Genomic DNA, 16,178 nt, shown 5'->3' with positions numbered 1-16,178 from the left:
TTTTCCAGTCATTGACCGGGTCAGGGATGAAATGAATGAAGTAGATATAGGCTATTAGTACGATGGGGTTGCCACTCCCAAAGTGATTTATTAATGACTGATAGATGCTATGAAATGAGAATGGAGAGTGTTGCTGGAAGGAAAGGTGACAGGGAAAACCGGTTTACCCGGAGAAAAACCTGTCCCGCCTCCGCTTTGTCCAGCACAAATCGCACATGGAGTGACCGGGATTTGAACCACGGTATCCAGCGGTGAGAGGCCGACGCGCTGCCGTCTGAGCCACGGAGGCTCAATAATAATAATAATAATAATAATAATAATAATAATAATAATAATAATAATAATAATAATAATAATAATAATAATAATTTTTTACGTCCCACTAATTATTTTTGATGGTTTTCGGCGAAGCGGGTGTGCTGCAACTTTGCCCCGCAGGTGTTCTTTTACGTGCCAGTAAATCTACCGACACGAGGCTGACGTATTTGAGCACCTTCAAATACCACTGGACTGAACCAGGATCGAACCTGCCAAGTTGGGGTCAGAAGGCCAGCACCTAAACCATCCGAGCCACTCAGCCCGGCACTCTGCAAGGTAGAGAGGCACAGGCAACCCACCCAGAATACCCAGGGGTTGGAGTGAAACCCAGAAGCGAAGCGTCCGGAGGCGTCTTCTCACGATACACAACTTAGCGTCCCTATCCGTACACTTTTCCACGTGACAAACCGCCGTCGATATTTGGGCGTAGGAGTGATCGCTCGATTGTATGTAGATTGTAGACAAGCCACTGGAGCGATCTGTCGACGAAAGGATGTACATAGTTGCCATAGACTTGCTTATATTGTTTTTCAAGTTCCTGGCCTGGCCAGAAAGGCGAGTCAGGAAAGGGTACCCGAGGGATTTCCTGTCAAGATTAGACCCATATTTCTCGTTGGCATTGGCGTATGCTGGGATCAAGACGTGGGCTACCACGAGACATAGGATACCCTCCCCCATTGTATTCGACAGTTGGTTTAGTGAACTTCTTTAAGCGTTTTGTGTCAGAGTCGCCTGCGATGTTGTTAAGGCTGTTTCAGAAGCTACTGCTAGGCCTCTGCCACTGCCAGTACTCAACGCCTAATCGGTGGAAATGGTAGCATAGTGTTCAGCATATCAAAGCCCGGCTTTGTGGCTAAGTGAATAGAATGCTTGTCTTTGGTTCGGTGGCCCCGGTTCAGTTCTTGGGACCGAACTCCTCGTACTCTTAATTCCTCTGACTTGGGGACTGGGTGTTTATGACTGTCTTCGCCATTCATTTTATCTTCATTGGGCCACCACCAAGCCTTTCCAGAGGCTATGCACTATTATTATTATTATTATTATTATTATTATTATTATTACATTAAAATATAGAATTTTACAGCATTGCCTGCGGTTGTATACGTCGTTCACCGGTTTATTAGTTTCCTCGGTAGATCGGTGGTGGTGTCCGACCCATGATCACGGGTTCGGTTCCAAACAAAAGAGAACACCAACCCTAAGATATAGGGCCAAAGATCTTTCTTGGTCGACGTCCCGATTAAATAGCATTTCTAAAAAAGAACCTAAAAGATCGCATTATTTTAGTAAATCTTCCTATGAAATGAAAATTATATTACTCCAACAACAGCAGCCCTGGTGTCTTCCTACAAGGATGTAGAAGTAGACGGAAGTGAAATACCAGCACTCTGTTATCTATATACTGTAATTAAGAAGTGTGAGGACAGGAAGTATATACGATGAGGAATGCAGGGTTGTTTGGAATCGAACCCGTGACCGTGGGTCGGACACCACAACTGATCTACCGAGGAAGATGATAAACCAGTGAACGAAAGGTACGAGCATTGAAAATGCTGTAAAAATTTACATTTTAATTTAATTTAATTTAATATAATTATAATAATACATGTCTTTTTGGAAATGCTTGGTCGTGACAAGAATGAAACGATTTGCGAAGACTTCATAAAAACCCAGTCCCCAAGTGAGGGGAAGTAAAAAAGTACGAGGAGGTTGATTCCGGGGAAGATGTGGGGTAGACTTACCATTGTAAACTATCAGAAATTTGTCTGTGTACTTAAATTGCGGGTATGGTTTCTTCAGTACCCGTTTTATACGGTTCAGCCATTTTACAAAAGTAACCCCATGGTCAGTCACGTTACACACTGTAACTTCGAATAAACTAAAATTCTTCTGAGAACAGTAATACTCAAATAATTCTCTCAACTATAAACAATGAGTAAGATGTCTTCTACATGCTATAGCAAACACGTGACACCGCAGTACATGGGCCAATCTGAGTCTTCTGGAGAAGATTGTGATTTAGATATCCGTCTCTCTCATTTGAGGTTTGGGCTTCACCTTGGTAGCCCTCAGTATACGCCACTGCTCGTTGGGTAAACTTAGGACACCTTACAGTGAAACCCTTCACTTTGGACACCCCTTTTGATGGGACATGAAATCACCGCTTAATTCCCTATACATGTTAAAAATCCTATGTACATTGTACACCCCTCAACAGTGGGCATTGGGCAGCACTTAAGTGGCAGTTTGCGCAGATTCAAAACCGTTTTGTAGTGGTTTAGTGCAAACATTTTTTACACTCATTGGAAATACAGCCTGCCAAAGAGCATTTAAAAACAACAATGTTCAAACAGTCTAACTGTATTTTAGCGTCACGACAGAAAAGCATGGATGACGGGTGATAATTTCGGTGACTGGTTAAGAGAAATCAATGTAAAAATGAAGAAATCTAAGCGAAGATACCGTTTGTTGATAATGCTATAAGACTCGTGGACCTAAAGCTATCAAATGTCATTAGTAAAATGTAAGCCTCACAACTTGTTCAGTGCAGCCTCTAGAAAATGGGATAATTCAAGCTGTAAAATTACTGTAGAGACCAGTTAATACGGGCCCCTCATCAACGCAGGGGATACATTTTACTATGGATTTGAATGTTCACGGATTGTGAAGGTCCTCGACGCTGTATCCATGGTGCTTGGATGGGCGTGTCTAAAACAATCGCGAAATGTTTCCATCATGCAGAATTAATGCCCCAGTCAAAGAGGAAGACCGACCTCACATAGATAACACATCCCGGCAATTGGAAAATATACTATAAAACCACATAAAAGCGGCAGATAGCAATATTTGTCTTATTTGATCGATTTTTCCGGTACGGCATAGAAGTGTATTACTAACGAAACATTTGTAAGTGGTTAGAAATGTACTTCGACGGAGGCTTCGGTTTCATGGTTTCATGGACGCTAGTGAAATCCATTTCACTGTAGCATGAACCACGCTCCATCCCCAGATCCAAGATCAGTCGACTGCCTTCTGTTACCAAATTAGTGCATTCGATCCCGTCTGAAAATGGTGCCGTTTGAGGATGTGGTAGTCTAGAAGAAACAGTCCCGTGCTACTGGCCTCCGGTAGGTTAAAGAAATTCTGACTTTCTGTTATGACCATTATATGTTATAATGGACATTTACGAACTCATCCTTCCTAGATGCCACAGGGTACGTGGTATAACAGAACCTCATGTATTAACTTTTCTTGGTGTTTAACATCGTAATAACACGGGTTTTAGAAGACGTTGCGATCGGAAAGGGCCTTAAAGTTAAGCTCTGGTATTTGGCCGGTGTTCAGAAGAGGCTACTGGTCGTAGGGTTCGAACCCATCATCTATCAAATGCAGGCTTTTAGTACCACATAGCCAGCTCAATTGGAATAGGCAATTATGAATCGGGTTGAAAGAATGTGCCCGTAGTACGCAATCAACTCGTTCGATATACATAATTATTACCTGGGTGGAAAGAATACCAAGGTATTTACGAGAGGGACTTCGCTCCATCTTTTAAAATAATCTCACAGGAGATCTGTGATGCTTTCCACCGCTTCAATATTAAATAGTTTAACAAAGCTACTAAAAATTCATAGAAACTATTTTGGAAAATTATGAACTACAGTACAAACATTCTTCGAAGCAGATATTTGTCTAGCTTATGAGAAGAATTAATGACAAAGAATCCTCAAACTTTACAACCAAGGCAGACTTAAAAATTATCCTGCGACAGTCACCGCAAAAATATTCAGCTTCAAAATCCCAATGTCAAGAAACAGTCAAAAATTCGAACATGGCGTTTGCATACAAGACTTCGCGATTCCGTATAAATGATAGAATTGCTTTCCTTAATGCTAAAATGAAATACTGCCCATTTTTCGCACGGACTACGGCTTAATTTTCAATTTCCACCACTTTCTCGCTCTTCAAATACGCTATGTAAGCCACAAAATGCAGATTTCCTGAAAACAACGCAACTAAACGTTCAGTGGTCATGGAATTATGTAGGCTCACGCCTAACAATAACCTTAGATTTAGATATTTTCCTACATGTTGAATAACAAAGTAACGTAGTTCCCGGCAGGACATCCTTTTAATAAAACAAGAAATTGTTCTAACAGTAAAAACTTTCTAACGTATTCCAGCGTACAGAGCTTCACGCAGTTATGCGGTTACGCATGACACCTACAGTGCCGTATTCAACACTAGTGCAACGTATCGCCAAAGTCAAGGCCAGAACCCAGGAGAAGGCACTCCGATGTGACATTGAACTCTTTGATTGGCTGAGACTTCGAGGAGAGTTTAACAAACCACGTGATGTACAGTCAGAGAGCCTGACCTGAGGACATGCCTATAAAATGTGTTTAAACTCTGGATTTTTCACCAGAAGTGCTGGAGTAACATTGTGTAATTGAATAGTTTGAGCGATATTATTTTGGTATGTATGTGGTTTTGTAATGAACTTGCTTGGTATTTTAATGGTTTTCTTTATTTGGTTTTCTCGTATATGTTTCTCATATCTGTTTGAAGGAAATGGCTAGTAATTTGGAGTCTGTGAAGAAAATAATTCAGCTGCCTATTGTGGAAGAAATGTTGAAAAGCTCCTCTGCAGTTTACGATATAATTAAGAACTCTAATGCTGTTTTCAATTGGGCGCTGTCTGTAACAGAGTCCACTATGCAGAAGGCTCTGCAAGTGGTAGGTGCTGTTGCTCCCATCCCGGGCCCTCTGTCTAAGAAGCTGGACCAGGTATTCGTCGCTGGAATATCGTTCTTGGAAGAAAAAATGCCGATTGTGAGGAAACCACCTCAGGAGGTGAGTCTCTATGAATTAATTTGATCCAATTAATGCAATCGTCTTTTAATGCAATAGCTAGTGGTTGCCTTGCCTCTGTTTGAAATCTCATCGGTTTTTCATAATTGTCATTACCTAATTCTTCGCAATACTTTTGTGCTTGTCCAGTTCTACAAATGGGCTAACTGAATCCGTATGTTCGTATGAGCTCTTGGCGTCAAGCGAGATTTTACTTTTATAGGCATTTGTAACTGTTTTCTACTGGGCCTCCTCGTACAACTCTTCCCTAAGTTGTCTTTTTATACAGAATCATAACGAATATAAAGGCTTACCTGCAGCCAACATATTTGGCGCGCCGTCAAATCTATAAGACCTATTAGTAACTCAAAAAATAAAAATTTTGCGGGCCCTGACGTTACGCCATGATTTCGAGCTGCTGACTACGGTTGAATGTTATAAATAAAATAGTAAGGGGGGTGGGTCCTCTGTCTGTAATGTCATTTTGCCATATTGTTTATGTTCCTCCGTTTTAGGGGAGCTCAAGGCCGTATCGGTGCTTTTTATTTTTTTACTTTGGTGTCTGTTCCTCCACCACCACGGGCAAACGGCTGTAATAAATGACGACCAAATCGACTCCATCTGTTCAGAGTTGACTCCTACAGGAGCAGGTTTCGGTATGCATGTGATTTAAGAAGCACTGAACAGATTTGGTGTTTATAGGAAGACCATAGGCTGTGGCGGGGGTTAACACTGTTGATTGAATGTTAAATTCTGTAGTATATATATATAAAATAAGAGTTTTGTCTGTACATTGCTCAGAATTTGAAAAGAATGGTATTTCTGTATCGGTCATATCCGTAGTAACAAGAAAATGCACTTTTTACTTTTCCGTAATTTCTGTATGTATGTACACGCATCACGAGAAAACGGTTGAAGAAAATTTAATGAAAATTGGTATGTGAAGTCGGGGGATGAGCCTTTACAATCTAGGCTATAAATCATTTTCCTCACGCTGAGTGAAATGGTAGTTTAGGGGAAGGCCTAAAATGTAATTCTCTAATATTTCTTATTAAGTGTAATCGATGAATGCTACATAACTAAGGTTATATAGTATTAAATTTCCTGTTATTCATATCTTATACATTGTTACCGTACTGGCTATGATCACAAAGATATTCATGAATTTGGATTTTTTGTTACCAAGTCCATATCAGCGCCGAGTAACGAGAAAATGGGTAAACAGTATTTAATGAAAATCGGTATATAAAGTCGGAGAATAAGAAACTACAGTTTACGGTATAAAATATTTTGCAAATACAGAGTCGAAAGAAAACTAAACGTGTAGGCCTACAATATAGAAAGCTCATAACATTGATCAACAATAACCTTACATTGACCATTGTTTGTCGTGATGTGAGCTTTGTGCTTTGTGTCTTCTGTTGCCGCTCATCTCCGGTAGATAGGATTACTGCTGCGTACAGTATATTTTTTATTTGATTTCCGTCGCACCGACATAGATAGGTTTTATGACGACGATGGGATAAGAAAGGGCAGGAGTGCCTTAGGCCTTAATTAAGGTACAGGCCCAGCATTTGACTGGTGTGAAAGTGGGAACCCACGGAATACCATCATCAGCGCTGCCGACAATGGGGTTCGAATCCACTATATCTCGGATGCAAGCTCACAGCTGCGCATCGCTAACCACACGGTCAACTCGCCCAGTCGTACAGAGTGTAACAGCCTGTCTGAATATTGATGGGAAGTAGCTGGGGAGTTAGATAACTTTCTTCTTTAGCACGACATTCCCCTGGTTTATAAATTTTCTGATACTACTGGTACGTAACACACTGGATCATCATAGCATTCGGGCTATTCAATCCCTACTCTGAGGCACTGATTGGAATGAACAGTGTGCATATTTAGCGGAATAATGGCAGATGAGTGTTCATGGCAATCTGCGGCCTGGTCGTCCCAGCTTTGGAACTTTGGACTATTAGATTGGTACCGCAATCTAACCGCAGCACTGTTCGTTAAAAGTGATAAAACATTTGGCTTTCCATTTGATCGAGTATTATTTTTATGATAGAGTTCGATAGCTGCAGTCGCTTAAGTGCGGCCAGTATCCAGTAATCGGGAGATAGTGGGTTAGAACCCCACTGTCGGCAGCCCTGAAGATGGTTTTCCGTGGTTTCCCATTTTCACACCAGGCAAATGCTGGGGCTGTACCATAATTAAGGCCACGGCCGCTTCCTTCCCATTCCTAGGCCTTTCCAATCCCACCGTCGCCATAAGACATCTGTGTCGGTACGACGTAAAACAACTAGCAAAAAAAGTTTATATGATAGCATTGCTTTTAATCGCTACATTCATACATTACGTTTTTGTAATGACCTATGTTGATTTCAGTTAGGAAAACCACAAAGTCAGTCTTTCTGAGAATCCCGTAGCGAAGCACGGGTACATCAGCTAGTATGTATATATATATATATATATATATATATATGCAAGGCCCTTCATTTTGAACATATTCCTTATGTTCATTATTTCGCTTACTCTTCACATGAGTGAGAAAATTACAACTTTGTACGGGCTTCATGCTCTGCTGCCATTGACGGACACCCTCGCAGACCTACTTATTTGAAGGACCCATACCGGGAGGAAATCATAGAATACAAATTTCCCTCGGCTTGAAAATTAACCCCACCTAATGTCGCTGAACACGGAGAAAACGTGAGGTAACTTTTCCCATCGTCTGTTTGTAGAGGCTATTCCTGAAAGTGACAAGCCGCTAGACTTATTTCAACCAACGTTTTTATTTCGAATCTGCTCGCTGCTCATATGGTCTAGTAATCGCACGGGTTTCTTATTTATACGAAGACTAGCAGTTGCTCGCGTCTTTGGTCGCGTGGATTTCTTAATTTCATCAAACTAATAGTTCCTCGGCACTGTACTGAGACATAATCTGAACATTCCTAATAAAAACTCGCCGAAAAATTGAGTTTCATTTACCCCAGAAATTCTTTGTAAACCACGTTTGTATTACCTTTCGGGGCTCTCAAATCGAAAAACAAACGCATGTTCCTTTATTTTTAAAAGATTTCAAATACATATGTTCACGTCTGTAAGCTTATAAGTTTTCGAAATATAGATATCCTAATTTTAAAAATTCACCTCCTTAGCGACAGAGTATCCAAAAATGCTCCTTTAGTGAGCACCTACACACTAATATAAATGTATCCCCAAAATTACATTTCTTTTTGTCCTGTAGTTTTGGCTCGGTGATGATGAATCCGTCGGTCAGGACATGTTATTTTATGTATGAATCTGAAATATTTTCGTTTAACATTAAGTTCAATAACTCATTAGCAAAAGTTGGGTTTTTAGAGAGTCCCGTGAGACATATCGTGCATGTCACTTCAAGGCGTGTAACGGTCGGGGGCGGGGAGCGTGTGGAACTACACATTTTACTGTTTTCGATAACGCAGGTATTGATGGAAGGATCATAAACGTCAGAACGTCACGCCAGGTTTCAGGAATACGGTTACGTGCCGGATGCGACCTATCGATCGCTTACAATTGATCTGCATTAAGGGCTGTCACCAACTCGTTGACTGAACGGTCAGCGTACTGCCTTCAGTTCAGAGGGTCCCGGGTTCGATTCCCGGCCGGGTCGGGGATTTTAACCTTAATTGGTTAATTCCATTGGCACGGGGGCTGGATGTATGTGTTGTCTTCATCATTTCATCCTCGTCACGACGCGCAGATCGCCTACGGGAGTCAAATAGAAAAACCTGCATCTAGCGAGCCGAGCCCATTCTGGGATATCCCGGCACTAAAAGCCAGAAGACATTTCATTTTCATGTGGCAGATAGCTTATCAGTAGCTAGCTTGGTCTTTTCAAAAATAAAGGTCTGACACCGTGGTTAGCAGGTTCGGGTGCCGTTGCTCGAAAAGAAAAATGTGATCATGTTGCTGGTTTTACGCGCCAGTAAATCCACCGACACGAAGCTGATTTATTTGAGCACCCTCAAATACCACCGAACTGAGCCAGGATCGAACCTGCCAATTTGCGAGTCGGAAGACCAGCATCTCAACCGTCTGAGCCACTTAGCCTGGTTGAAAAAAAAAATCGCCATCAGAATGTTGGCCGGCAGGGTAGGAGAGGAGGTGGTGGTATAGTTTCTAATCACTCGATTGCGTGCTAAAAGCCTGGATTCAAATTCAAACCTCTTCGCAGTGTTCAAATGGAGTGAGGGGGGGGGGGTTTATATATGATGCTGTTGCTGGAGATTCGTCCGTCGGATGATGACGTAAAGCATTGAGCAAACCCCTTGATATTATTCGAGGAGTAGGCTACGTGTCGACGCCGGTTTCATCTCTCCCTACCTCATTAGAATAATCCCACAACCAGACGCACAGGCCGCCCATGGGAGTCGGGTAGAAAGACCTGCACATGCAAGCCGAACACGTCCTCGGACACTCCCGGTACTAATAGGACACGATAAGTAGGCCTACGTCGTGAATAATTTCAGAGAATTAATTTTTTTTTCTAGTGGTATTACGTCCCACCGACACAGACAGGTCTTATGGCGACGATGAGATAGAAAAGGCCTAGGAGTTGGAAGGAAGCGGCCGTTGCCTTAAGGTACAGCCCCAGCAGTTTCCTGGTGTGAAAATGGCAAACCACGGAAAACTATCTTCAAGACTGCAGACGGTGGGATTCGAACCCACTATCTCCCGGATGCAAGCGCAAAGCCACGCGCCTCTCACCGCTTCGCCAACTCGCCCGGTGGGGAAAAGACTTAAACGCATCACCATATTTCGTGTTGTAAAACGAGTTTCCCCCAGAAGTGTTATGTTAAATAGGGGCACTAGCTGCTTATAGGACTTATTGAAATGACATTGCACATCTTACTGGTACTTCACAGTAAATGTTCTTGAAAAGTAACTGAGGAAGATGCTGCTCTGCCATGTTTCCCGAAAATCCAGGGACTGATCCTAATGATCGCTAAGAGCTCTACTTATAGATCGGTTAACTGTGAAACAAGTAATGTTTGTTAAAATGTAACCGAACTTGTGTTATTCAGTAGATCACCCGATTGTACATTTCCCCCAAATTTTAGGATTGTCCTTAAAATATCGCTTGTGTTATGCCTAGGCCTAGGGCCTATCTATGACCCTTCTGTTTCCTTTTGGGAAGGAATACCTCGGTTTATGATATTCCAAATTATGCATTACACTGACGTACTTCAACGAGTAATGTATATTTTATTTGAATTTTCGTAAAGAAGTGTACTCGTTCATTATTTGTGAGCCTTTCATGCAATTGTTCGAATTCTTCTCCGTAAAGAGCTATGTAGGTCGTGTTTCCTCATGACTAATGTACACTGAATTAATGTTCTGCACAGTTTGCGGTTTAGTAGTTGAACAGAACAGACTATATCACTCCCTACTCCATAAGCAACGTTCTCAATTTTTGGTCATTTTTCTAACTTTTTCTGGTTTTGATTTAGCTTACCTTACCTTGGATGGTGACAACTTCTCAAATAACGATTTGCTTGTCAACGCCGGTCGCATCCGGCACGGTTACAGATTATGTGGTCGCTAGTAGCACGGGTCTCGTGCGGCACGGTCGCATCTGGCACGCCACCCAGGAATACAATATGCAACCTGAGAACAGTGGAGAACTTCGCAACTTTCTCATTCTCTCCAGGCTTTCTTCACCTTCATGTTTCACGTTACTGCCGCGCGCTGTCGTATGAAAACGTCATTTTAACATCTAATTAAACATGTGAACAGAGCCATGTTACTTCACATGGACCCGTGAAGGAAACGTGTAATCGGTTCCAAATTCCCGTGCGAAGATCTAGCGGTTCATATTAGTCTAGTGGTCTCTTCATCTCTCCACCTAAAATTAAACCTTTCTTAGGCTTGTTTTCATTAGTGATTAATTGTTCGCACAATGGTCCATTACCGGCCATTGTTTAAACCGTGTCGACTTACACCGTAATATACATTCGTAATATACACTCGTGAAATTGCAATCTATTCAAACTACCATCTTCTACAAATGTCAGCCAACCTCACAAAAAGATCTAACTCATTCCTCCTTTAATTTTCATTTCTTACATTTTTGTTCAGTAACCATCGTCAACGCTTCATTCTTTTCCGTACTCTTTTACGAAACGTCTTCTTATATAAAATTTCAGTTACATTTTTCTGTTTCTTTTCCCACGTTCACAATTCCTTCCTTAGAAGAACCTCTCCTGAACTTTGCGTACAGTGACGCCTTTCAATCCTGTATATTTAAAATATTGTTTTTTCTAGTGATATCATTACAGGATGTACTGTCTGTGGGCATCTGCCGCTACTTCCCACTTTTTTTCTTTCGTGCCCCTTCTAGGACACGTAAATGTATATACATCCCTACTATTCCATTGCTCCACACTAGTGTGTGTGTGCTCGCTTCTGCCAACCGAATACCGGAATAATTTAAGTTTGGATGTAATACCAGCATTACAGAATGCTTATACACACGGTCATAACTGTAGTTGTGGGTAATGGTGATAATCACAATAGTATAAGTCTTCCGACGTGCAAGCAATTGTCAGTCTGCATGTATTAGATAGTCCCTGTGCACGGATTTGTTTTCTACTCGCATCAACTTGCTCACCACGACTCCTTAAACTGCAACCCGACTAAAATTTGCTGCATGGCCCCACAACGTAACGGTACACCACAGGTCATTAGTACTTGCCTCAACAAAAACAGGAACCTCTCTGGAAGACTCCTTCTTTACCGCGTATGCGCAATAATTTGAATCAGAAGCACTTTTTTCCCATTTTAAGTATTCCGGCTTTTACTACTTTAATCTTGCATTCTTCTGCCGGTATTAACGGTGTACGGTTTCTCCAGTACTTAATTTGTAACATTTTACATGCCGGAACGCATGCCTACAAATTTTGCCCACTTTTCAACCATACCCCCCTCCCCCGTTAACATTCACAACTTTCAACATTTGAAATCTTGTATCTTAAGAGTGAATTCATTATTTTAAGTTTTCTAAAAATTTCAGGGTTTCAAAAAAACAGAAGATTTAACATACAGCGACGGATTAGTTACGTTACGATTTTAATACACGTGTACTGTAATATTTAAAATGTGCGGCGTGCAGTATGTTCCGATCCCACATTTTTTAATTTTTTTTTTAAATGTTACTGAGAGATTCTCTTAAAAACACTGTGCAAATAAATCGCTAGCAGATGCTGCAACGCCGTTCGGGCCGAAGTAAATCCCTGCCATTTCTTATAGCTGTACGGGCAAAAACCGAAGTGGTACCGGTATTTTGGCTAACGTGCTATTTTCCATGATGCTGCATCTACACCGCTCCCCTCCCCCTCCCCCCCCCCCCACACACACACACACACACACACACACACCCACCCCTCAGACACTAAGCGAAACGAATCGTCGTGTATGCGCTCTCTACAGTTTTCGCTAAACATTTCACACTTGTTTTCCTCTCCCGAGACAGTTTACCTTTAACATTTTTCTTCTCTTTTCAGATTTATCAAGAGGCTAAGAACTACGTCTCCTCCAAGCATCAACAGCTACAGAATTACAAGGATGCCATTTTCTCCCGGGCAAAGAACTCCGCTGATCAAACGAAAGACAAAATAGTCTCCTTGGGAAACACTGCCACCCAGCCATTACGAGACGTTGTCCACACTTCCGAAAAATTCGTTGATGAAAAGCTGATACCAAAAGCCAAAGGTAAATTGTCTATAATTCTAAATTGTTTTCTACCGCTTCATATTAACACTTCCAATATGACCATGTCAAGAAAGATTCCTTTCCCTAAGACGTCAAGATCCCTTTATATCAACCTATCGCTGCCCTATTCATAAAGTCCTTCCCTGCCAACCGGACAGTACGTCGCTTCGTATAACCGTTCCTATAATCGTAAACTTCTCAGTACTTGTTTATAATGAAGTAACTTCCCAGTTATTAACCCATTCCCCTCCCGGAATGTCTCCGTTGAATCTTCCTCCATTGTCACGAAGTAAGTTTTCTACTAAGTATCCAAACGCACGGAGACGTCCCTAATTTGCCTTAACTTGCTTTGCCAAGATTTCACGCTGTCTTTCTTTATTACTGTTCCTCGACTCGTCCTTATTGAATGTTTCCCACAAATTGATATCAACTGTCTGGTCTTGTCTATTCATAGGACGAGATACATCCAGATTTCAGTTTTCTTCAGCGTTCTTCCTACTCTTCTCGTATTTCGAATGCTTACGTCACTGAACCTTCTTGAATTACATTTTTTCATTCCGGCAGTAGACTTTTTTTTTTTTATTATTTTTATTTAACTTGTCGAAAATCTGTGTTTCCAAACGTCGGTAACTCTGTCTTCCTACTACTCATTAAAATTTATTTTTCCGCGCCTAGTTTGAAATCCCCGGTCTATAATCCCGTACACTTCTCATGATGAAAAACAAATCCCTGTCACACCTCTACATCGCACTAGTCGTACCATTTTTATTTATTTCTTTCAGTCGCTAAATTACTCCCCGATTATTGCTCCCGTACAATGCAAATTTCAGCCGTTAATGGCTATCTTAACCACACTAGAATTTTTATAACAATTCCCCCTGTATTTTCATACCTTCCTTTTTCAGCATTGGCTACTGCTGTTGCGACTGCTCCTGACCAAGTGCTGGGACCTGTGGCAGAACTTTATGAAGAAATAACTTCTGGTGCTTTCATTAAGGAAAAAGCTGCCACCTCTCAAACTGTATCCCCGGTAACCGAAACTCCAACTTCTGACACTCAAACATCTTCAGTCGCCAAAGCTACTACGTAACCAGTTTCTCACCATTCCATGTATATGTATTTTTATCTATGTATTTTATCTTTAAATGTTCTTATAATTCACGTTTAATTCCTACTGCTGCTGGATCGGCATATACTTTAATAAAGCTTTTCAACGAAAACTCATTCTTGTGTTTTCATTCCTTTAGCTCCACCAGTGTTTAACAGCTTCAGGCCGTGATGCCTGTATGTTTGACAGGGAAATAAGCATTTTTGTGTCTTAAAACAATTTATTCTAAGAATCTAGTATTTTAATACCTTCTTGACATCGGCTAGAGCGGTACAATCAATGCACAGTAAAAAGTCCCTACTCCCTGGTCAGCGTGCATGCAAATGGCAACAACAGATTTTAATATTGCAAAAACCAGTGTCTGCAATGAAACGTATAAAAATGTATCTCAAGAGAAGTGTGTACTGTAATCAATTAACATGGAACCCTCTCAAATATTATTTCGAAAAGCTCTTCACCACCACCACCCCACTACAACAAACCGAAGTCGCCGAAATGGTTACTGCTTTCTTTCTTAATCAGTTTACGCTCCAGGGTTGATTTTTCTTTATTATTTTCCTGGGACTCGGCGTGGGATCCCGCCTCGTTGGAGCGTGGGACTTTCGATCAGGGGATACAACCGGTGAGGAGGACCAGTACCTCGCCCAGGTGGCCTCGCCTATGCTGAACAGGGACCTTGAGGGGATAGGAAGATTGGTATGGACAGAGATGGAAGAAAGCGGCCGTGGCTTTAAGTACCATCCTGGCATTTACCTGGTGGAGAATTAGAAAATCACTTACTGAATGGCTAAGGAGGGAATCTAACTCCACCCTCTATTCAGTTATTTATTCATTTACGAAGTACAAGATATAGCTACAATGAGCAAATTTCCCTTGCACTGTCAACAGACTATTTAACAAACTTAAACCTTCATAACAAAATATAACAAGATCAGGCACACAGCCTACTAATAACTGTCCAAATCGAAGACCATGAGAATGTCCATGTTCATAGCCAAGTCGTCGTGGGTCAAGATGACGGTGTAATCTCGTCACATCAAATTATCTTTAAGAGACTATTTACACCCCTCTCGAATATGGTTTTATTTGTTGGTATATCAAGCTCTTGTCTCCTTTTAATATTGTTAGTGTTGGGAGGCGGATTAGGAAAGATCTTTGAAGTATTGAGTGCTGAGTGTGGAATTTCGTTGCAGAGCCGGCAGTAGAACCCGTGCCTCCGGCAGAGAGGGGGGGGGGTGCAGCTAACCACTACACCAGGGAGTAATGGCATATTATTAATATTTTTACGGAGAAATACATATTCACGAGTCTCTCTTAAATGTTAAAGCCAAAGGAATGTGTACAGAGTAGCCCTGCTCTAATTCGTATGATTCCTGAGAAGAGCAGCTTATTTTAAGACTGAAACATTCCCCATAATTGCTTTATGTCCCACTAACTACTTTTACGATTTTCGGAGACGCCGAGGTTCTGGAATTAAGTCTCGCAGTGAATCTACCTACACGAGGCCGACTTATTTGAGCAGCATCAAATACCACCGTACTGATCCAGGATCGAACCTGCCAAGTTGGGGTCAGAAGTCCAGCGCTCGACTGAGCCACTCAGCCCGGCGGGAAACATTTCTTTCCAGAAGGTAGAGTTATTTGACACATTGGTGGCAATAATGTCGCTCTACTTACTTTCACTGTAAAATACTTTCTTTGCAGGATCATAAGATATCGCTCATAGGCTACAATAGGGCAATAAATAAAGTTCTGACATCAATAAGTTCACAATTTCCCTCGCTATTGAAATGCAGGAATCATAAGTTAAAAAATGCAAGCGGTACTAAACGGCTCCGGATAAGTTCATCTATATATTTACAAAATAAGTTTTGTTCAAAAATTGTAAGTGTATATCGGTCATGCCTGCAGTAAGAAGGAAATATTTTTTTTTAATTTTTTCGTCATATCCGCCTCTGTGGTGTAGTGTGATTAGCTGCCACTCCCCGGAGGCCCGGCTCTGCCACGAAATTTGAAAACTGGTACGAGGGCTGGAACGGGGTCCACTCAGCCTCGGGAGGTCAACTGAGTAACCACTTCCAGGATGGCTGAGGTGGAAATCGTACTCACCTCTACTCAGTTGACCTCCCGAGGCTGAGTGGATCCCG

At 41.6% G+C, this 16,178-nt stretch overlaps 1 protein-coding gene across 1 annotated transcript; it reads left to right on the top strand.

The window, feature by feature from the left end:
• The first annotated feature begins 4,741 nt into the window (after nucleotides 1-4,741).
• On the top strand, nucleotides 4,742-14,148 carry LOC136862746 (lipid storage droplets surface-binding protein 1). The gene is made up of 4 exons (XM_067138976.2): nucleotides 4,742-4,795; nucleotides 4,888-5,172; nucleotides 12,717-12,924; nucleotides 13,830-14,148. Exons 2-4 carry the CDS (start codon nucleotides 4,891-4,893, stop codon nucleotides 14,012-14,014), a joined length of 675 nt encoding a protein of 224 aa, XP_066995077.2. The 5' UTR covers nucleotides 4,742-4,795; nucleotides 4,888-4,890; the 3' UTR covers nucleotides 14,015-14,148.
• The last annotated feature ends 2,030 nt before the right edge of the window (nucleotides 14,149-16,178 follow it).

The sequence above is a fragment of the Anabrus simplex genome, chromosome 2, assembly GCF_040414725.1.
Source record: "Anabrus simplex isolate iqAnaSimp1 chromosome 2, ASM4041472v1, whole genome shotgun sequence".
Classification (NCBI taxonomy): domain Eukaryota; kingdom Metazoa; phylum Arthropoda; class Insecta; order Orthoptera; family Tettigoniidae; genus Anabrus; species Anabrus simplex.
This window is presented reverse-complemented; position numbering and strand designations above follow the sequence as displayed.

What these genes read in the sequence shown, in the direction of transcription:
- LOC136862746 (XM_067138976.2), top strand. Translation starts at nt 4,891, where the DNA reads ATGGCTAGTAATTTGGAGTCTGTGAAGAAAATAATTCAGCTGCCTATT. An exon ending in TGAGGAAACCACCTCAGGAG is followed by an intron (nt 5,173 to 12,716) that starts GTGAGTCTCTAT and finishes TTCTCTTTTCAG; the next exon opens with ATTTATCAAGAGGCTAAGAA. An exon ending in GCTGATACCAAAAGCCAAAG is followed by an intron (nt 12,925 to 13,829) that starts GTAAATTGTCTA and finishes TTCCTTTTTCAG; the next exon opens with CATTGGCTACTGCTGTTGCG.